The sequence below is a fragment of the Elephas maximus genome, chromosome 15, assembly GCF_024166365.1.
Source record: "Elephas maximus indicus isolate mEleMax1 chromosome 15, mEleMax1 primary haplotype, whole genome shotgun sequence".
In the NCBI taxonomy this organism is placed as follows: domain Eukaryota; kingdom Metazoa; phylum Chordata; class Mammalia; order Proboscidea; family Elephantidae; genus Elephas; species Elephas maximus.
The window spans coordinates 4,107,020-4,129,437 of NC_064833.1; the positions used below are offsets into that span (position 1 = coordinate 4,107,020).

The 22,418-nt window shown below is 53.7% G+C and overlaps 1 protein-coding gene across 2 annotated transcripts in view; it reads left to right on the plus strand.

The window, feature by feature from the left end:
- The window catches only part of AGO2 (argonaute RISC catalytic component 2), a 98,177-nt gene that overhangs the window by 68,341 nt on the left and 7,418 nt on the right, over positions 1-22,418 (plus strand). For both annotated transcript variants that reach the window (XM_049854609.1, XM_049854610.1), the window contains exons 4-15: positions 5,036-5,217; positions 6,085-6,221; positions 7,316-7,450; positions 8,363-8,450; positions 9,736-9,883; positions 10,592-10,711; positions 10,835-10,957; positions 11,793-11,926; positions 14,575-14,759; positions 16,264-16,423; positions 19,839-19,929; positions 21,258-21,452. In XM_049854609.1, the coding sequence (XP_049710566.1) occupies positions 5,036-5,217; positions 6,085-6,221; positions 7,316-7,450; positions 8,363-8,450; positions 9,736-9,883; positions 10,592-10,711; positions 10,835-10,957; positions 11,793-11,926; positions 14,575-14,759; positions 16,264-16,423; positions 19,839-19,929; positions 21,258-21,452 (1,698 nt within the window). The remainder of the gene's footprint in view (positions 1-5,035; positions 5,218-6,084; positions 6,222-7,315; positions 7,451-8,362; positions 8,451-9,735; positions 9,884-10,591; positions 10,712-10,834; positions 10,958-11,792; positions 11,927-14,574; positions 14,760-16,263; positions 16,424-19,838; positions 19,930-21,257; positions 21,453-22,418) is intronic.

Consider the following 22,418-nt stretch of genomic DNA (forward strand, 5'->3'; position numbering starts at 1 on the left):
TCGCTCCAGGGTGATAGTGGGAGTTGTTTGTAAGCTGTGGATGAGCAAAGACCGAGCTCAGAAATCATCCTTGTCGTACATACGAAGACAAACAACCAGTAGTTTTAATACAAACCCAAGCTGGCTCCCCCCGAGAGAGACCTGCACAATTGGCGTCTTAACCCCCGTGTTCGGGTTCGAGAAGAGGGCAGGTCAGCTGAGCACAGGGTCAAACTGCCATCCACGGAGATATTGGGAGGTGGGGGGGCAGGGGGTCTGCAAGTTCTCTGCAGGTGATTTTAGAATTTTGGTTTTGTGTTTTAATGATCGTGTAAAAGGACTAAGCTCCTTCTCGGTGCTGGGATCCCCAGCATTTTTACAGTGGTGTGAACCCCCAGGAGTCCAGGGAGCTGGGGCGGCCGAGGCCAACTCTGACAGAGCAGCAGAACCCTTTGCACTTTGGGGGCCCAGGGATGTTTGATAGACAGGCAGGGAGTGGGCAGAGGTGGGAGATCCTGGGAGGTGCTGGAGGGCCAGAACCCAGTCTTGGGGACATCTCTGCTTCCTACTCTGCTCTCGGGGTTGACACACAAGGTGTGGGTCTCCCCGGCCTGTGTCTTAGGGGCTGACCTGCCACCCCTTGGGTTGAGGGTCCCCCAGAGGAGCAGCACACTTGTCAAAGTGTCTTGAATGGAGCCATCTCGGCTCAGAGGTGCTGGTTTTGGCTCTGAGGGCAATTTTGAGATCCCGTGGTTTTGTGGCAAGGTCACCCAGAGGGGAGACCACTTGCTTGGTGGGGAGACGTGTCACTGTGCAGAGACACAGGGGCCTTCAAACACTCAGTTCCCCAAGCACATTGGAAACCAGACGCGGCCTGCACGTCCCCTCCGGGGAGACTCTGGAATGAGGCCCAGCAGCTGCCGCTGTTGGCACCAGCCCCTCCGGCAGGCCCCAGGAGGGCCACAGCCAGGCCTGAAGTCCTTGCCGTGGCAGGGTGCCTCTGCCAGCCCTGCCCTCCTTCCCCAGCAACAGATGGTGGTGATGGGCTGGCCTGGGACCCGAACACGTCCTGGACAAGAACCCTTTAACCCAGCTGCTTCTCGCCCTCTCTCCCGCTCCATGCAGCTCCTCTGCACCCTTTAAAGTGAGGTTCCTGGCCTTTGTCCTGGTTGTAGAACCTTTCCTGGCCCAGTTCCAGTTCTCTTCACCCCGATGGTTTTCAAGAACAAGGGGGCTTGGTTGTGTGTCTGTGGTCCGTCTGGAGAGATTGGACTCCTTAGCTGGCCCGTCACAGTCTAGGGGTTTCCATGTAACTCAGACATTAACCCTCGCTGGTCCCACTCACAGCTCACCCCGCCCTGTGCTGTGCCTTGGGGTACCCTTGGGAACAAAGGGAACCGGCAGCTTTTCTCTCCTATTGTCAGCAGAACGGCCTTCCCATTGTCCACACTTAGGCCACCCCAGCACCCACCCCCAGCAGGAGCAGCTGGCCCCAGCCACACTGAGGCTCTGTCTCCTTTTGTGGAACCGGCTGTCAGAGAGGGACAGTCCTCTGCTTACTGCCGCGTGATCTTGGCAACTCCTCCCCTGACTGAAGGTGGAGGTGGAGGAGAGGGTGTCAGGAAGAATAGGTTATTGGGTGAATTAAATAATTACCGGTACCAATACCAGTTGCCATCAAGTCGATTCTGACTCATAGTGACCCCGCGTGTGTCAGAGTAGAGCAGCGCTCCATAAGGTTTTCAGAGGCTGATTTTTTGGAAGTAGGTTGCAGGCCTTTCTTCTGAGGCGCTCCTAGGTAGATTCAAACAAACCTCCAAGCTTTTGGTTAGCAGTTGAGTGAGTTAACCTTTTATGCCACCCGGGGACTTGTCACATTGTTAGTGCTAAGTTAAGTGTTAGCCTTTAGTTATTATTACTTTTATATGATTTATTTGAATTTTTATTTTGAAATCCAGTTAACAAGATACGTATAAAAAAAGTAATACTCTTGTGGATACCAAATTATTCGGAGCCAGGGAGGCTGGACGAACCCCTGGAACTATTGCCCTGAGATCATCTTTAAACCAAAAATATCCCCTAAATTCTTCTTAAAACCAGACAGTAGTTTAGCTTAACTAGTAAAGAATGTCTGGCTTGAGCAGTATGCTCTTTTAAGATCTATATGGGATCGAAGCGACATCAACAACTCGAAAGATTGCATAGGAATCTTAGGGGGCAGTGAGTTTATGTTAGTGGGGGAGGAACAACTCAAAAAAGGGTGAGAATGGTTGTACAACTCGAAGAATGCAATCAATGTCACTGAACTGTACATGTAGAAATGGTTGAATTGGTGTATGTTTTGCTGTGTATATTCTCAACAACAAAATATAAAATAAATGAGTAATAAACATAATTAAAGTGAAAAAGTAAAATAAATTAAAAAAATAAGGTAGTAATAAATACCCGTGAACCCACCACCCAGAAATCCCCTCCTACCACCCCTGAGCCCTTGCAGGCTACCCCCACGACTGCGTCGCCTCCTCCTCTTCCTGACGACCACTGTCCCGGGGATTTGTGTTCACTGGCCTCTTCTTTGGAAACCCTGGTGGTGTAGGGGCTGAGAGCTACGGCTGCTAACCAAAAAGTCAGAGGTTCGAATCTACCAGGTGCTCCTTGGAAACTCTATGGGGCAGTTCTACTCTGTCTCATAGGCCTCTCCACTCCTCTTTATCGTTTTCGTCACCTGTGTGTGTCTTTGCCAACACTGTCTTCTTCCCTTCTACCTGTTTGTGAGCTCTGAAAGAACCGTACTGTAGTGTCCTCCCATGGCTTGCCACCTTTGCTCGATAGTAGACAGTTGGAATCCATCTGCTTTGGTGAGTTTGTTCCCTTTTCACTGCTCTGTGAACCAAGCCCAAGCCGACCCTTTGGTAGCAGCCGTAGCACTTAATCCACTATGCCACCAGGGTTTCCTGCTCCATGAACACACCAAGCTTATTTCCCCCTCCCCTAGGAATGGACCTTCAGCCCATTTCCACTTTGGGGCGGGTGGGCCTGTGCTGGATGGAGCTCAGGGCACATGAGAAGGGTGCGTCTCCCTGCGGACAGGTGTTCAGGTGGCTGCAGTACTGTGTAGCTTACGGCTCTGTGAGGCTCAGACAAGGTGTAGCAGGTACAGAAGGGAAGGGGCTCCTTGGGGGCCGAGCTTGCGGGGTCGTGGACGATGAGACGCATAGAGGAGGAGATGCCTACAGAATTGTTGAATGAATGGATGAGTGTGTCAGGAGCAGTCGGGTCCTGCTTGGCCTGGGACTTGGAGGCCGTGGAGGTGTGTGCTGGGCCGTGAGGGGAGGGCTTCACAGGTCGGCTGTGCAGGGCTGGCACGATAGTGTGCCCGTCCTCCCTTTGGGTGGGAGGGGGCCTGGGCCCGAGGCCTGGGTAGTGGTGGGGGAGCAGCTGGGCGTATCAACGGTGGCTGTGTATCTGTGTTGTGTAGCCCCGAGAATGACCGTGCCCCTTGGTCATCTGGTGTTGAGAAGGGGCCTTTGGTGTCAGACCAGCCTGGTCTAACCCTCATCTCTGCCTTTTAGTGCCTGTGGGGACTTGGGCTGTTTATTAAGTTTTGGGGGGGGGGGTCTGCTTTTTTCATGTGTGAGATGTGGCTAATAGCAAACATCTTACTGGGACTTTAGGGTGATTATGGATCAAGTATACATATAGTCTGTGAGCTCTCAGATGAACTTTCAGCCAACAGTGGGAAGTAGCATCAGCAGGCATCGAAGGTGCTTTTCTAGGCTTCAGTCATCAGCTGAGTGGGCTCTGTGGAGCCGTCTCTGTGGAATGTGTTAGTCACTGCCAAACGATGGTGTGACTGCAGGGCTTTAAGTCATGGGGGGAAGTGATGGGTGAAGATGAACCCGGGCAGAACGTGGCACACAGGACTGCAGGGAGGCCACATCAGAAACTGAGAAAAGGCACGTGGATTTGGTGTGGCTCCATGGGGCACTTCGTAGGCTGTCCGTGCCCAGTTCAGTAGCCACTAGCCACTGGGGCTCTGTCCATTTAGATCAGAAGTAAACGAGGTTGACAACTCAGCTCCTCGGTCACACTGGCTACCTTTAAGTGCTCAATACCACATGTGGTCAGTGGTCACCATCCTGGACTGTGCAGATTAGCGCATTTGCATTGTCACAGCAAATTCTGTCAGACAGGGCTGTTCTGGACTGCTCAGGCCCCTGTGGCCAATATACCGAGGGTCTGGCTAAGAATTTTAATTTCTCCCCAGGAAATTCTGATCAGTGCTATTGCAGTTGAGGTGGCTGTCGCTGCATGTTTAGTCCCTGGAGGCCACAGTCCTGCCACGCCTTCTCACACAGTCAAGACAAGGGAGGGCTCTGTAGGGTGGCTTCCAGCAGAAGCCAGCGTCTGATCCCTCGCTGTCCCTCGCCCTTGGTTTCAAAGGTTACGATTTAGCGACACTTTAATGTGAAAAACGTTAATGATACAGAAAAGGTGGAAGAGTTGGACACGGAGCGCCCATCTGGAGCCTACAGTTGTTACTTAGCATTTTGCTCTGTTTGTTTTATCACATAGCTATTCTGAGAAGGCGTTTTGTTTGTGATTTATTCACTGCCGAGCTAGCTCATAGGCTTTTAGGGACCCAGAAAACGGGAACCCCTGTCACAGGCCTGGTGCAGCCTCCTCAGCGCTACGAAAACTGGAGAATGACTAACGCCCCTGGCAAGCTGCAGCCCTTAGGTCTTCTGGGCCCACCTCAGAGAGGCCTTCCTGAACCCCCAGGCTGAGCGGCTCTTGCCTCCTCCCACACCTGCCACCGTGTGACCTCCTTGAGGAGCGGTCTCTGTCCACTTGACCTGGCACAGCGTCGGCACCCAGAAACCGTGGAGGAAAGTGTCACATTCTGTGTGTGTGTGTGTGTGTGTGTGTGTGTGTGTGTGTGTGTAAAGGACTGAGCTCAATTTCCTGAGCCCAGGAGTGTTCCAGAGGCCTACCACAGCCAGCGTCTGCCCTTCTGGTGGTGCGTGGATGACCGTGTGTGCCTTGGGCCCTGCAGGTGGAGCTTGAGGTCACATTGCCAGGAGAAGGCAAAGACCGCATCTTCAAAGTGTCCATCAAGTGGGTGTCCTGCGTGAGCCTACAGGCGTTACACGATGCACTTTCGGGGCGGCTGCCCAGCGTCCCCTTCGAGACCATCCAGGCCCTGGACGTGGTCATGAGGCACCTGCCATCCATGAGGTGAGTGGCACCAGGCAGGGACCAAGGACCGGCCAGTGTCTTAGTTATCTAGGGCTGCTATAACAAAAACACCACAGTGGGTGGCTTTAACAAACATAAATTTATTTTCTCACAGTCAAAAAAAAAATTTTTTTTTTTTTTTTTAGGAGGCTAGAAGTCGGCATTCAGGGCGTTAGCTCCAGGGCAAGGCTTCCTCTTTGTGGAGGAAGGTCCTTGTCTCTTTGAATTTCTGCTCCTGGGCAATCTCCCTGTGGCTGTTTGTGCCCCTTCCGCCCCCCAGTCTCTGCTTTTCTCATTTATTTATTCTCTTTTATATCTGAAAAGAGAGTAACTCAAGAACATCCTACACTAATCCTGTCTTATTAACATAACAAAGACAACCCATTCCCAAATGGGGTTGTTACCACAGGCATAGAGGCTAGGATTTACAACACCTATTCTGGGGAGATAAATCCAAGCCATAACAGCCAGAGAATCCTAGGTGCCGGGATGGTGACGGGGGCGTGGATCTGCTACTGGGGAAATGAAAATAGTAAAGCAGGGCGGTGCTGGAGGGGGAGAACCCAGCTCCTGCTGGCGGCAGACCAGGGAGCTCCCCCTGTGGCCCCCACCCTGAGCGGTCTCGAGGGCAAACCACTCTCACCACCTGCTGAGCAATGGGATGAGGGCTGCAGTGCCCCCCACCCACACCGCATCCCTCGCAGCAGGCGTGAGCATGGGCCAGCGCAGTGTAGTGAAAGCAGCTTTGTGAGGAGTAGAGAAGCAGGAGCGTGTGAGTGCCTGCCTAGTCACGCTGGTGACCTGCAACATCGTGACCTGTTGTTTCTAGAAATGTGTATGCTCACGCAAGGTGATCTTTTGTTCCAGGTACACCCCTGTGGGCCGCTCCTTCTTTACTGCCTCCGAGGGCTGCTCAAACCCCCTAGGTGGGGGCCGTGAGGTCTGGTTCGGTTTCCATCAGTCCGTCCGGCCTTCACTTTGGAAAATGATGCTGAATATCGATGGTAAGCAAAGCCTGGTAGTGGCTGCAGGGTGGAACTGAGGAGGTACTGACGCTCCAGACCATGCCTGCCAGGCTATGGATTTATTGAAAAAAATTGCCTCTGTGTACAACTGCCACTTCTACCATGAGACCAGAAAACTGGGTGGTTCCCAGCTACCATTACTGAACATTTTAATTGAAGATTCTACAGAAGGGTCATGATCAAAAGGGGGAAAATGCAGAACAGAACCATGAATTTTCAAGGAATCCAGATTTTCTGTAGCCATGGAGGCTGGATGAACCCCCAAAACTATTGCCCTGAGATCACCTTTAAACCTTAAGCCAAAAATATCCCCTGAAGCCTTCTTAAAACCAAACAATAGTTTAACTAGTAAAGCACGTCTTACGTGAGCATGAGCGTTGTGCTCTTTTAAGATCTATCTGTATGGGCTCAAACTGACAACAGCAACTTGAAAGATTAGATAGGAAGCTTAGGGGGCAGTGAGTTTATGTTAATGGCAGAGGAACTGTTTGGAAAAGGAGGGCGAGAATCATTGTTCGACTTGAAGAATGTGATCAGTGTTGCCGAATTGTACTTGTGGAAATTGTTGAATTGATGTATGTTCTGCTGTATATATTCTCAACAACAACAAAAATAAAATAAATAATTTTTTTAAAAGAAAGGAAAAAGAAAAAGAATTACCTAAAAGGGAGCAGTAAATTTCAGAAATATCTAGACAGGAAAAAGAGTCAGTATTTAAAATGAAACCGTTCTAAAAAATCCAGAGTGCACAGTGACCATGATCTGTTGGGTTTTGTTTGTTTTTCAGAACTAGTTTTACTCTCAGAGGGTGACATTGTGGAGGGGGTGTCGGGCAGCTGGGCCTCCCTCTGGGCTCTGTTCCGCCTGCCCCTGTGGAATCCAGGACCACAGTGTCTTTGCTGTCTGCTTTCCTGCCTCTCAGGCCCTCAAGTGGGCCCTCAGGAGAGACAGAGCAGGCGTGTGCCGGCCCTACAGGCGCTGGGGGTCTCTGGACCGCCACTTTCCAAAGTGCCTCGTAGGACAGGCACTAGACGTCTCATCCCTTTTCTGTCTTTTTCTTTTCCCGCCTACAGTCTCAGCAACAGCATTTTATAAGGCACAGCCAGTAATCGAGTTTGTTTGTGAAGTTTTGGATTTTAAAAGTATTGAAGAACAACAGAAACCTCTGACAGACTCCCAAAGGGTAAAGTTTACCAAAGAAATCAAAGGTAACTGCCTGTCGGGGCTCATCGGGCTGGGGGGCGGACATGAGACCCTGATGGGACTGCTCCTGCTTTGGTTTGCCAGCTCTGGCAGTGGGTGCTCCTGTTTTCAAGGGTGGGGAGGTGGCAGGAGACACTAGCCATCAGGTGGATTAGCCCCAAGGTGAAATAAACCCCTTCACGGAGTGGGGATACTAACTTCCTAGATAAACGCATGTTCTGTGTGGGGTGAGGAGCAGGGTGGGGAATTGGGAACGGTGAGCCGTGGGTGTTAAGGCTGGAGAGCCCCTTGGTAGAGAAACAGGGTGGGGAATCGGGAATGGTGAGCCGTGGGCGTTAAGGCTGACATTAACCCTTGGTAGAGGGTGGCGGCTGACGTTTTGGGGTGTTCTTGGTGTGAGGTGCGTCTTCGTTAGCTGCCCTCAGTCCTCACGACAGCCTGGCAGGTGTTTGCACCACGGGCCTTGGTTTCACTGGAGGAGGCACAGGTCCCAGGGCTAGTGGCTCACCTCTCTGTTCTGTGTTGGCAGAGCTGGCAGCTCCATGCCCTCTCCTCAGGCCAGGCCCCCTGCCCCTGCTGGGCTCGGGAGGCCAGCAGTTAAAAATAGCTGTCCTGAAGGAAGAACAGGGCCACGTGGCAGACACCCAGCTCTAAGCCAAGCCCACGCCATCTCCTAGATCCTTAAAAGTGGTGCCTGGACGTTAGCCTTGGCCTTCCCAGAGAGAGCCACTCTGTGGGCGAGGCGGCCTGGACAGGCGTCCTGGGGTGACCCTGTGTCCTCTCCCTCTCAGGGAGGGGCCCACAGCTGCTCCCGGGTCCCCGTGACTTGGTTCCTCTTTGAACTGACTCTGGGGTGGGAGCCGGCACTCTGGACCAGGCTGAGGTTGGCGCTGAGGCGGGTCTGTCTGCATCCTCAGGTCTCAAGGTGGAGATCACGCACTGTGGGCAGATGAAGAGGAAGTACCGTGTCTGCAACGTGACCCGGCGGCCAGCCAGCCACCAAACGTAAAGGAGCACTTTCCAGACTAGCCCCACCTCTCACTGTCCCCCTCCCGTGGAGCAGGGGTTCTTTCTGAAGGACTACTTCATCCTTTTTTTAAAACGTCAAAACCATACCCCCCACCCCACACACACTGTATACATAGTGACCCCACAGGACAGAGCAGAACTGCCCCATAGGGTTCCCAAGGAGCGGCTGGTGGATTAGGGCTGCCGACCTTTTCAGTTAGCAGCCAAACTCTTAACCACTGTGCCACCAGGGCTCCAGTACAAATACTATACCTAGGCAGACTCTTATGACACCGAAAAAACTCACATAATGAACTGCCACCTGTATGGGGTGGGGGTGGGGCCCCTATACTTTTTCCACCCTGAGTTTTGCAGGTGAGCGAAGCCCTTTTCGTCAGCCTGTCCTCAGTGCTGAGCGTGGGGCTGCAGAGTGGTGGGTGGCTGGCAGCCTGCCTGCCCCTGCCTGCCATGCTGTCATCATTTAAGAACACAGTCTGTCCTCCACATCCACACAGGCCTTGCCCATGTGTTCACTTTGGGGTAGAGATGGACTCAGCCCCATACCCCGCGTTGGCATCTCCCAGGCCCAGAAAGGGTCCATTTGTCTATTTCATGGTCCATTCATTGGGGGACCACGATGGCCAGCACCCTGTCTGGAAGGCGAGTGGCCTGTGTCCTTGTCTCACTGTCCACCCACCACTAGGCAGTCTGCAGAGAGACCCAGGAGCCTGGGTCAAGCAGTGGGTCGGGGCAGGAGAAGCTGGGGTTTCATGGACCTGTCCTGAGTTGGCACTTCCTGTGGCACCATCCCCACGGGGGAGGCCCATCGCCAGACAGGCCTCCACTCACGTGTGGAGCCCCCCGCCTTGCCGTTCCTGCCCCTGGCTCAGCCGTAGAGGTGCCCAGCTATCTCTCTGCCCTTAACTGGCCACATGCTTTATTTTACTACTGGAAGGTGTCACCTTCTGGGCAGGGGCTTGACCCATCACTGTCTGCTGGAACAGGGTGACACGTGTTTACTTGTCCTGACCCTTTTCCACACGTCGCATGCACACCGTGCAGTTGACGGTTACGTGCATTACGTGCCTGTGAGTATTTCTCACTTTCCGGCTCCAGAGACGAGTGAGAGTTGAGGGGCCCAGATACTCCAGACAAGCCAAAGGGCAGGATCAGGTGTTGACCCCTGGGCAGCGCTTTGACCACCTTCTGTATGCTCAACCCTCAAAAGCAGACTTGTTTTGGGGTTCCCGGGCCATCCTCAGCTGAGCCCCTCTGCCCCCAGGTTCCCTCTGCAGCAGGAGAGCGGGCAGACGGTGGAGTGCACGGTGGCCCAGTACTTCAAGGACAGGCACAAGCTAGTGCTGCGCTACCCTCACCTCCCGTGTTTACAAGTCGGCCAGGAGCAGAAACACACCTACCTTCCACTGGAGGCAAGTCACTGCCTGTGCGCTCAGGCCTGTGGCCTTTAGGGGCTGCTGGGGGCCGGGGGATGGGGGCTGGGACCGGGCAGAAAGCAGCAGAGGCCAAGTTGAGGTGCCTAGTCCAGAATTGACCATCTCTGCTCTGTGGGATTTGGGCTACTTAGTGACCTTCTTTGAGCCTCAGTTTCCCCGTGAATAAAATGGGTTTAGTAACACTGTGTGTAAGTGTGAAAGGAGATGATGTGTGCCCAGTGGGCCCCAGCGCAGAGCAAGGAGTAGGTGAATGCACTGCCCCCCCATCACCGCTGCCCCCCGGTCCCCACTGCCCCCCTCCCCCACCACGTCCCCGCTGCCTCCCTGTCCACACTGCCTTGACCTGCGAGAAGAGCAAACGCTGTTATAAGAAACAAGTTTTAACGCTTTTAGTATTTTACATTCTCGGTACTTTTCTAACTGCTCAGTTGGTTACGGCCCTGGTTTTCTGATGTGGCAGTTCGGAAGGGAGGCCGACCCCTGCTCACGTACCCTGGGGCCAGAGTGCAGAGGCCTGCCATGCTGGTGTGTGGCCATGGGGGCTGCGGTTTCCTGCCGCTCACAGGCCTGACGTTCCTGGTGGGCTTCAGGGGCGGCCGCCACCACCATACTTGTGGCGGGTGGGGGGGGCGTGCCCGGGCTAGGCCGAGCACACAGTTGACCACAGCTTTCATCTGTCCGCAGGTCTGTAACATAGTGGCAGGACAGAGATGTATAAAGAAACTCACTGACAATCAAACCTCAACCATGATCAGAGCAACTGCCAGGTCCGCGCCCGATCGGCAGGAAGAGATTAGCAAATTGGTGAGTGAGGTCCACATGGGATGCCCTTGGCCAGGAAGCCCTCGTGCCTTTGGACAGACACGGGCTTCTAGAAAGAACAAACACTGCTTCTGACGCTGTGTCTTTTTTTTTCCTCTCTTCAAGATGCGAAGTGCAAGCTTTAATACGGATCCGTACGTTCGTGAATTTGGAATCATGGTCAAAGACGAGATGACAGATGTGACTGGGCGAGTCCTCCAGCCACCCTCCATCCTCTACGGGGGCAGGGTACGTGCAGGGTGGGGCAGGGGGACCCTGTGTGCACAGGCACGCATGCACATTCAGGGGTGGCGTACTGGCACCTGCCCTGTTTCAGGTTCCGAACCATCACCAGAGGCAGAGGCCAAGTTCAAGGAGAGGCATTCTTTCTATGTTAGTCTTAACCTGTAAGACTTACGGGACCTCATAAAGGATCGACTTTCCTTAGTCCTTTTTAAAAATCTTTCAGGATACCTTTAATATTTCCAACAGGTGATAATTCACGATCTCAGCAAAGTTAAAAAGCATCGTTCTTTGTGTGGCAGACGCTCTACTAGGGTAGAATTAGTTTCCAGAAGCTTGTGCTATTTTTCTTCTTATTTTTTACCATCTATCTGTCCTCATTCTGTCCATCCGTTTATCTGTTTTCCCATCTACCCACCCATCCACCCATCTTCCTTTCACCCACCTACTCATCAACTACCCATCACCCCTGCCAAACATTCATGGAGTGCCTATGGTGCTAGGCAAGTGCAGAGACGGGGAGGGGGACAAACCACAGGGTTGGTTCTTGCCCTGAGGAGCCACTGTCCAGTCAACAGGACTGACTGTGACAAAAAACCAACCCCATTGCTGTTGAGCTGATTCCAACTCACAGCAACCCTACAGGACAGAGTAGAACTGCCCCATAGAGTTTCCAAGGAGCACCTGGTGGAATTGCACCGCTGACCTTTTGGTTAGCAGTTATAGCCCTTAATCACTACGCCACCAGGGTTTCCGACCGTGATAAAGATGATGACAAAGTCCAAGGACAAAGGAACCCATTCCCCATTTTTTCTCACTCTAAACTTCTTGCCACTTGCAGAACAAAGCGATCGCCACCCCTGTGCAAGGTGTGTGGGATATGAGGAACAAACAGTTTCACACCGGCATCGAGATCAAGGTGTGGGCCATCGCCTGCTTTGCCCCCCAGCGCCAGTGCACTGAGGTCCACCTGAAGTAAGCATGCTGCAAGTCAGGGGTGCCTGGGCGGGCGGGGGTGGCGAGCGCTCAGGAGGCTGGCGCACCGGGGACCTCAGCTCGCTTTCTGACAGCAGGGTGGGCAGCTTCTCTCCATCAGAGAGTGCTCACCCAGAAGGGCCGGGCCGGGAAACGTGGGCCGCCTTGCAGTGGAAACCCTGCTTTTGCCTCTTGGACCCACTGTTGAAGTGAGCATGGGGAATTGGCAGAGGGCACGTGGGTCGTCATGAGTCAGAATCAGGTCAACAGCAACCAACAGCAAAAGCAACAACCACATAAAAGAAACAAAATGGCATCTGAAGACTAAGCTTGAAAGTGCAAAAGCCAGAAAGAAAATTGGATTCAGTGAACCAAAATTATTTTTAAAACACTTTAGCTTCACATTTCTGTAAATTAAGCGAGAAGGAGGAAATGAAGACAGAAGGGAGAAGAGATTTTGGTAAAACAGAGAGGCAGAAAGGCTGGGGAGCATTTTCTCACTTCCGCAGGCAAGGGGGAGCAACTGAGAATTGCTGAGTGTGGTGGGGAGATAGGAAAAAGCTTTGGGTCCCCCTGTTCTCCAGCACCCACCGTTGGCACTGGCCCAGGAAGCCTGGGTGGTGCAGAAGGGCCTCTTCACCCTGGGAAGCTCTGAGGCTCCTGGGGAGTTGGCCCGTCGGTCAGTGTCTTAGTCACCTAGTGCTGCTGTAACAGGAGTGCCACAGCTGGATGGCTTTGACCGACAGGTTTATTCTTTCACAGTTTAGGAGGCTGGAAGTCTAAAATCAGGGTGCTAGCTCTGTGGGAAGGCATTCTCTCTTTGCCCGCTGTGGGGGAAGGTCCTTGTCGTCAGTCTTCCCCTGGGTCTAGGAGGTTTTCAGCACAGGGATCCCGGATCCAAAGGATGTGTTCTGCTCCCGGCTCCTCTTGGTAGTAGTAGGCCACCGTCTCTTTGCTACCTTCTCTCTCCTTTTATCTCTTGTAGATAAACGGTGATGCTGGCCACACCCCAGGGAAGCTCCCCTTATATCGGATCAGGGATGTGACCCGAGTAAGGGTGTTACATCACCCCCCCCCATTCCTCTCTAGCATAATTTTGCCTCATTAACCACAGGGGAGATTAGGATTTACAACACACAGGACAGTTACATCAGATCACAGAATGGAAGACAACCACACAACACTGGGAATCATGGCCTAGCCACGTTGACAGATATTTTCAGGGGACACAGTTCAATCCATGACAGTCAGCGCAGCCATACAGAGACACATTGATTAACTGGGTCGCTGCCCTTCGGCCTCAGAGGTGACCCTGACTCTGGTGCCAGACACCATAAAAACACAGCGTTGTCACTGGTGCTTGTGTGCCAAACACACTAAAAGGAGAAGTGAGACTTCTCCAGCTTGCCTTGGGAGGAAAGTGGGGGCCAAGCTGGGAGCCTATGGGTGGAGCAGGCATGGGGGCATTGAGGGGGGCATGGTGGTGACGAGCCGGTGCCGGCAAAACATGTTGTTCGATGAGAGCTGATGTCTTCCTTCTATGCAGCACAGGGTCTCCCTTCTATGCCAGCTGGGAGCCCAGGGGAGGCCTTGGGGATCACGCTGAACAGGTTGAGTCAGGGCGCCTGGTGGCTTTCCACCCTATTTCTGTCCTTGGCTCTGTTGTTCTGTTTTACCAGGAGCTAAATGGCCCCGAGGTAAATTACCGTATAGACATAAATACAGGTCCACACACACGTGTCTGTAACTGCACCAACGTGTGTGAAGTTGTACACTGACTGGCTAGGTTGGCTCTGAGTTTCTTTACCTTATTACAGACGGCAGCGCTGTTTTTATTCTAACGCTTAAAATAGAAGCTGTTACTCTGCCCATTCCCGCACGATAACCTCAGAGGCCCGTTGGCCCGGCCACTGGCATTACCCCACTTGTGGTTTTCTTCCTCCTGCGATTATGTCACCCAGGTCCACGTGGTACACACTAGAGTAACTGGAAAAATATCCAAAAGGGCAGTTAGCTAATAATTTTAGTCACCCCCTGAAAATGCAGGGCACTCATGTGCTTAGGGCTTCTGGGTATATCTTTCCCAGAGTGTGGGGACGGCCTCTGGCTGGTCTGGCCCTGCTGAGGGGACAGCTGCTCAGGGTGTCACTTTATAAGGACAGTGTCTCCTCCACGGCACACTGTGAGCATTGGCAGCTGGCGTAGTGACGTGGAACCAATTCAGAGTCTTCTATTTAGTGGTAAATAGTAACCTACAGGTATAAACAAACAACAACAACAACAAAAAGAAACCAAGCCACCTGCTGTTGAGTCAATTCCAACTCATGGTGACCCCATGTGTTACATGGTAGAACTGCCCCATAGAGCTTTCTTGTCTGTAATCTTTCCAGAGGCAGATTGCCAGGCCTTTTTTCTGTAGTGCCGCTGGGTGGGTTCTAACCCTCACCCTAAGATACAGTTAGCATATTTAACCTCCGTGAGCTAACATGTTTTAGGAGATGCCGTTTTTGTTTCTGGCTTTGGCCAGGACTCAAACATAGATTCTGACATCAATAAATAATGTCTTGGTAGTTTTTACTGAAGGAAGCAGGGCCCCTGGCTGGTCTGGGGTTCCGTGCACGTCAGCTGTAACGGCCCTTCTCCTGCAGGTCCTTCACGGAGCAGCTCAGGAAGATCTCACGAGACGCCGGCATGCCCATCCAGGGCCAGCCTTGTTTCTGCAAGTACGCCCAGGGAGCGGACAGCGTGGAACCCATGTTCAGGCACCTGAAGAACACCTATGCTGGGCTGCAGTTGGTGGTGGTCATCCTGCCTGGCAAGACCCCTGTCTATGGTAGGCATGGGTGGCCCTGATAGCTGTGGAGGGGCCTCTGGGCATGTCCGCTGCAGCAACAGCCCCTTCGTGGAGGACCCTGTCACTGACCAAACCAAAAAAACCAAACCCAGTGCCGTCAAGTTGATTCTGACTCCTAGCGACCCTATAGGACAGAGTAGAACTGCCCCATAGAGTTTCCAAGGAGCGCCTGGCGGATTTGAACTGCTAACCCTTTGGTTAGCAGCCGTAGCACTTAACCACTACACCACCGGGGTTTCCTGTCACTGACCACTGCCACGTAAATCTCAGGGCCACCCTCACAGCTTGTCTGGGGCTGTGGTTCCTGATGGTCGCACAGAGTCTCAACATGTGGGTGATCGCCTTGCCCCTGCTACCCGACCCCAGTGCTGCCTGGACGGAGAAACGACCATTCAGTGCGCGCAGAGGCTCTGTAAGGGTGCCATCGCCAGCCTCTGCTTGTGGCTTGTCCTCTGTTTGCCATGTCTGAGTCCACCTCGGAATTCTCTGGAAGTTCATCAACGTCCTTTATGCCTTGGGACCACCCATTAGTTCACCTAAAGCTTATTGGGCCCTGTGATGCTGCCCCAGGCCCTGGAGGACACAGGGATAAACAAGGCACAGTCCCTCCTTTTGGGAAGTCACAGGGCAGCAGGGGGAGCTGCAGATGGGGCGTTGTGATTTGGGAGTGCGTGCTGTCTGGGCCCTGATAATAGCTCAGGGAACCCAGTGCTCTGGCGCAGGGTGTGGGTGGGGCCCCACAGTGCATGGCGCCATGGGGCGAGGGCAGCAATGAGACCCTGTTGGCGTTCTCAGGCAGGTTCCCCCTCAGGGCAGTGAGGGATCCTGGCCACATGGAAGCCCTGCACCTGCTCTCCAAGTCACACATCCAGAAAAAAAAAAAAAACAGAAATAGAGAATGCCGTATGCTTTCCCATCCTATTCGTATTCCCCGGCACGTACCCTGTGTGCACAGAGTCGCATGGCTGACCAGCTGCTTCATGAAAGAACCCAGGAGTAGAGGGTGTGAGCCTCAGCAGCTCTTTGATGTCGGCTTTGCATTTGGCCAGGACATGAAGGGAGCCGGGTTTTTATTTTTGACTACTTGTGCGTTTGCTTGCTGCTGTGAGTGCTGTGATAGGAGGAACCATTCCCAGGCGGTGAATGCCAAGCCTTCAGTTCTCGCTGGACTCTGCCCACCGGCCCCTGTGGCCCTGGGTAAGTTGGCTAAACTGGAGGGATGAGATGTGCCACCCGGCTTCCCTTACGGAGCGGGGGTGAGGCTTACATGAGGCCATGCGGGCCTGGGGCAGGACTTGAGCCCAGGTGCTCCGGCTGCCCTCCCCTTGCTCCGTACTCCCTTGACAGCCTCAGTTACAGGTTGGGTCAGGCAAAGGAAAGCCTAGTGAAGCTGCTGTGGTGGCACGTCTGTGTGCCTCTGTGCCTTTGCGGGCGTGGGTGTGCTGGGAGCTAGCTGACGACGTGCACCTTTTGCATTCTGCAGCTGAAGTGAAGCGGGTGGGAGACACAGTGCTGGGAATGGCCACGCAGTGCGTGCAGATGAAGAACGTGCAGAGGACCACACCGCAGACCCTGTCCAACCTCTGCCTGAAGATCAACGTCAAGCTGGGCGGCGTGAACAATATCTTGCTGCCCCAGGGCAGGTAAGGCTGGCCCTGCCGGCTGGGAGCATGGGCGGCTAACTGCGATTGATCCCTGGTATGGTGGAGGGTACACAGGTGGACGGTGCTCGTTCACCTGTACTGCGTACTGTCCTGGATGCTGCAGGTAAAAAAGTGAGGAAGACAGTTGCTGGCTGCTGGTGGTGTGTAGGGAACCCAGGGCATCTACAGGTGGCTGAGGTGTGACCAGGTGCCAGGAAAGAGATGGGGACGGAGGGCAGGGGCCCAGGAGCTGTGGAGCCTTTGAGAAGAGCATCTGGGGCAGAGGGCGCAGCCATGCAAGGATCCTGCGGTGGGGGCCTGCCAGAGGGCTGGGAGTCGTTCTCCCAGCGACAGGGGTGGAGCGTGGGCAGGGAGTGCAAAGAGGGCCAAGGCCAGCCTGAGCAGGGCCTGAGGGCCACTGGGGGGACAGGCCCCCCTCTGCTTGGTAAGGGGCCACTGAAGTGTTATGCGTGGACACACTGCCCCTCTGATGTGTGCTCTGAGGCTGCAGGGGGGGCTCTGTGCCATCCGGGGGGGAGGTGCTAGTGACCAGGCGGCAGCAGGGCAGGATGGTGCCCCGAGTCTGGGATGGTTTGAAGGCAGAGCTGGGGGGCTGCCGATAGGTGGGATGGGGCTGTGAATGGAAGAGGAGAGCCTGGGCTGGCCCCACGGATTCTGGCTTGAGCCACTGGAGAGGCTGTGTCAGCGTCGGCTGCGGGGAGGTCAGGAGGTCAAGGCAGGCATGTTGACTGGCTGAGGTGTCGGCCAGGCGTCCGAGCAGAGCTTCTGAGTGGACAGTTGGAGCTGGGAGTGTGGTGTGGAGACGGGGCATAGCGTCAGGAGAGGCGGTAGGTATGGCAGTGGGAGAACATGTGCCTTGTCTCCCACTGGGTCCTGGTGGAGAGCGAGGATGGGGTGTGGGAGTCCAAAGCCAGCTCAGCAGGACTGAGACCCCAAGGCCCCTGGTCGCACATGGGTAGACGCAGCGTGGCAGACAGGCACATGACTTAGGCTTCCGTGTTATAGTAACATTGTTACAGTGACACTGTTACTGTAACATTGTTACAGTACAACCTGCGAAAGCCAAAACCTGTGGAAGGTGGAAACCTGTCAGAGAAAGGAAACTCAAATATTTTCCACTAAAACAAGGGATAGGGAATTGGCAAGACCACACCCTGTCAAAGACAGAAAACTTGTGTGACCTGGAAAAACAAGGCAGCTACAATGAGTTCCAGCTCTCACAGGTTTCACTGTAGTACATCCTTGTCCCTGAGGGGTGCTCCACTGCCTAGCAACGTTGCTTTTCAGGGTGCACAATGCCTCCAAGGAGCAAAAAGGATGCTCAGGAAGCTGGGTAGATGCCCACACAAGCTTCAGCTACAATGAGTTCCAGCTCTCACAGGTTTCACTGTAGTACATCCTTGTCCCTGAGGGGTGCTCCACTGCCTAGCAACGTTGCTTTTCAGGCCGCACAGTGCCTCCAAGGAGCAAAAAGGATGCTCGGGAAGCTGGGTAGATGCCCACACAAGCTTCAGCTACAATGAGTTCCAGCTCTCACAGGTTTCACTGTAGTACATCCTTGTCCCTGAGGGGTGCTCCACTGCCTAGCAACGTTGCTTTTCAGGCCGCACAGTGCCTCCAAGGAGCAAAAAGGATGCTCAGGAAGCTGGGTAGATGCCCACACAAGCTTCTGCACTGCCCCAGCTGGGCAGGTGCCCTCGCCTCACCCTCTTTCCCCAGCCATCAGTGGTGAGGATGCAGGAGACAGTTTGAGAACCATGCTTCCACCAGTGTGGGTGTGAACTGTAGCACCAGCTCCCCCTCCCTGCCCTCAAGTCCCATGCCCTGGTCCCCTTAGCCTTTGCACTGACTGCCGAGAAGCCCAACATTCGGTTGCAAAGAATCCTATCCCACCACTCCTTTTCCATGCCCCAGGGTGTGGCGGCTTCAGTTTTCTTCTGTGATGATCCTGGTCTGTCGTGTAAAAGGATCCCGTTTCCTCGGTACCAAACAGTAGAACTAGGACCAGCCAGTGGTAAAAATTATAGGAAGGCGGATACTAACTCTGGTTCAGAAACCCTTTGAATGCCCACACCCTCAGCTATAGGACAGGGAGCCTGGAAGCCCGGGACCACGGGACGGGGGGACGGGGTATTGGGTAGGGGATTCCTGGTGTGTGCACAAATCCGAGCTTCCAGCCTGTCTCACGAGGCTCAGCTGCAGAGGTGGGGGTCCCTGTGTCTGCTGCTCACCGTCAGCAGGAACATCAGCCGTGGTGGTAATAGTATCAGTCAGTGTTTCTGATGCACCTTGGAAGCACCTGGCACGCATTAACTCATGCACTCCCCGGAAACACCCCACGGGTAAGCGCTTCTGTTGTCGCCTTTTTCAGAGGAGAAGAGGGAGGCCCTGTGAGCTTGCAGGCTGGCTTTCAGCCTTGCGCATGTGCAGTGTTCTTCAGAGCAGGGACCCCCGGGAGGCGCTTCAAAGACGAGAGAAACGAGATTAGAACGGTGCTCCTCAGCTGGGGGCGATCTCACTGCCAGGAACGTCTGGCAATGTCTGGAGACATTTGTGATCGTCAGGATGGGGCGGGGGTGTTTACTACTGACGCCAAGTGGGTGGAGGCCAGGGATGCTGTTCACCATCCCACAATGCACAGGGCACCCCCACCACAGAAAATGATCCGGCCCCAGACGTCAGTAGTGCCCAGGGCGGGAGCCTTGGTCGTCTAGAGCCAGCCTGCAAGTCAAAGTTGGAGTAACGAACCATGGGGCCTTTTTTTTTTTTTTCTGTAACCTTTTCACTTTGGAAATTTTCAAATACATGCAAAGGTAGAGCGTATAACAGGCAGAAATTGTCAAATTGCTGTATGTTGTATATATTTTTATCACTATAAAAAAAGGCTACAGAATGACTCCCAGCCTCAGTTGTTATCAGTCCCTGGCCAGGCTTGTTTCATGTACGCCCTGCCCCCACACCACCCGATTATTCTGACACATATTTCAGACCTCGTGCCACTTTATCTATTTCTGTGTGTACCATTAGGCAATAAGGGACCCTTTCTGAAAACATAACCACAATACCGTTAAAAACCCGGTTGCCACAGAGTCATCTCCCACTCCTAGTGACCCCACGTGTGTCAGAGCGGAACTGTGCCCTGTAGGGTTTTCAGTGCTGATATTTTGGAAATAGATCACCAGGCCTTTTTTTGGAGGTGCCCCTGGGTGGACTCAAGCCTCACCCTTTTGATTAGCAGCTGAGCTCATTAACTAGTTCCACCCAGGGACCTTACAGTGGCCTCACCACACCCAGAAAGTGACCGTGGCACTCAGCCTCACTGAAGACCCAGCCCGCGGAGTGGGGCTGTCCTTGCCCAGAGCACCAGCCTCGAGCAGCCTGCCTCCTTCCACAGGCCTCCTGTGTTCCAGCAGCCGGTCATCTTCCTGGGGGCCGACGTCACCCACCCACCTGCCGGGGATGGGAAGAAGCCTTCGATTGCTGCCGTGAGTGTGACGCCCTCCTCTGAGATGCGAGTGGGGGCGGTGGTTTAGGGGCATGGGCAGGGCTGAGGGCTTGGTCCTCGTGCAGCAGTGGCACTGGCACTGTCCCGCCCATCTGGCTGGGTGTCTTCCTGGGCAGCATTGATGTTTACTAGACTACAGCTGGTGAGATCAAGGTCTCTTGGAAAACCCATGTTTGGGGGGATGGTGTTAGGTGAGTCCTCAGAAGCTATAGAGTTGTGTGAGTTCAGGTGGCCAAAAGCCCCAGCCCCGCACCAAGCCAGCTTTGTCAGTACCACAAGCCCTCTGGGAGGTGGGCTCGCCCTGCCTGGCCCTCACCTGCAGCTCAGGTGGTCCTGATGGCTTCACGGCCTGCTGGGCAGATGCCACGGCGAGTTGTATGCCGGCATGTCATTTCGTTGTTATAAAATGCTGCTAAATATAGACTAATCAGTGTTAGAGGTTCATCTTTCTTTTTATGCTTTCTTTTCAGTCTCCTGAAGGTAACTGTTGCTGTTAACTGTGTCTTTTTTAAAAAACACTCAGAAGTGCTTAAGGCTTAGTACCCTTGCTCATTTGAGTTATGTGAGTTTCATCAAAATGGGAGCGTCGCAGCTTCTTGGTTTCACACGTCCTCACAGTGCTAAACGTGTGTTCTTTACACCTGGCTTCTACCCACGTGCCGAGAAGGTGGCGCGGCATCCGCCGACTGCCTTCAGGGGACTGGGACCTTTGCTCCAAAGGCCCCAAATGAGCTGTGCACTCGCGCCGGCTGGTGTTTTGGACTGTGGCTGCAGGGAGCCGAGGGCCTTCCTCAGAACTGGGTTGGCCAGGAGACTGCAGGGATCTGTGGCTGCGGCAGTAAATGGGAGCTGGGCGTCCAGCTCGAGAGTGTGCCTCTGGGGGCTGCCAGGAGTGGTGTATGCGGCTGTTGGGTATTTGGGGTGCGTGTGTGGGTGTGTGGGTGTCGACATGTGATGACTGCTTTGGGAAAGCAATTAGCCTTAAAAAAAAAAAAAAAAAACCTAGGGAAACTGTCACCAGTTGCTTTTCCTTTGGGTTGGTGTCACTGAGCCGTAGCTAATCACGAGGAGAATAAAGGTTCTGAATAATTGTCTATTCTTCATCGTGGATGTGGCCAACTGTTGATTCCTGGGAGCGTGTCTGTGAATGCTGTTCACACACACACAGCATGAAGGGAGGGAGTTCACGTGTGACAAGCCACTGTTAGGTTCCTGTGGTGTGGACCGCAGGGTGGAGACACCCCCTTCCTCCGGCACACCCCGGACAGGCTGCTCTCGGGACGGTGACGAGCCCTCCTTGTCCCCCAGGTCGTGGGCAGCATGGACGCCCACCCCAACCGTTACTGCGCCACCGTGCGGGTACAGCAGCACCGGCAGGAGATCATCCAGGACCTGGCCGCCATGGTGCGCGAGCTGCTCATCCAGTTCTACAAGTCCACGCGCTTCAAGCCCACCCGCATCATCTTCTACCGCGATGGCGTCTCTGAGGGCCAGTTCCAGCAGGTGGGCCCCCCAACCCCCGAGCATTACCTGTCCCTGCTCTCAGACGTGCGCCGTTCACCTGGCTGTCTGCAGGGCAGCTTCCCAGGCTTGCTGATGAGCAGGGTGGTGCCATTTACCTTCCACCCCCTCTCAGGGCCAGAGTCCACCCAGTGCCTGCCTCTTGGACGCATCTATTGTGCCAAACCGTCTAGGTCTCTGTCCTTGTGAGCTCACCAGCCCTTTGACCCTGTGTCATGGTCATCCCCATTGAGAGGGGAGAGGACTGTGCCTTTCTCTGTCCTCACCCTGTGAACGTGCTGAATACCAACAGAATGGCCACAGTGGACATGCCGAGCTCAGAGCCCAAGACACGTTCTTAAGACGTTGTGACACAATATTTAATTAGGATGGTCACTAAACATCTCAGGCCTGTGGTCTCTGTGTAGCTGTTTTCACATCGTGATGTGAAGACAGGTGGTAACGGCAGAGACCTGTGTCCATCCTTTGTATCCAGTGTGCCTGGCGTGTACGTGCCAGGTGCTTTGAATGTTCCTTTAACCTTTACAGCAAGTCTGCAAGGTAAGAGACTTCCAGTTTTAAAAGGGAAAAACTGGGAATCAGAGAGGTTACGTGGTTTTCTCGAAGCCACACAGCTACTTAGTGGTAGAGCTAGTATTTGAACCGAGGTTCAGCCCTGAGCTAATGTTTTTTCTACTCAATCCCCCCACTCCTTTCAAGTACAAAAACACAGGCTTAATGAATGGTCATTGAATTAATGTATTCCTGTGCACCTCCTATAGCACCTCATTGCTAAAACCCTTTTCCATCAAGTCAATTCTGACTCCGCGACTATAGAACAGAGTAGAACTGCCTCCTAGGGTTTCCAGGGAGCAGCTGGTGGATTTGAACTGCCGATCTGTTGGTTAGCAGCCTGAGCTCTTAACCACTGTGCCACCAGGGCTCCACTGTGTATAGTAGGTGCCGTTT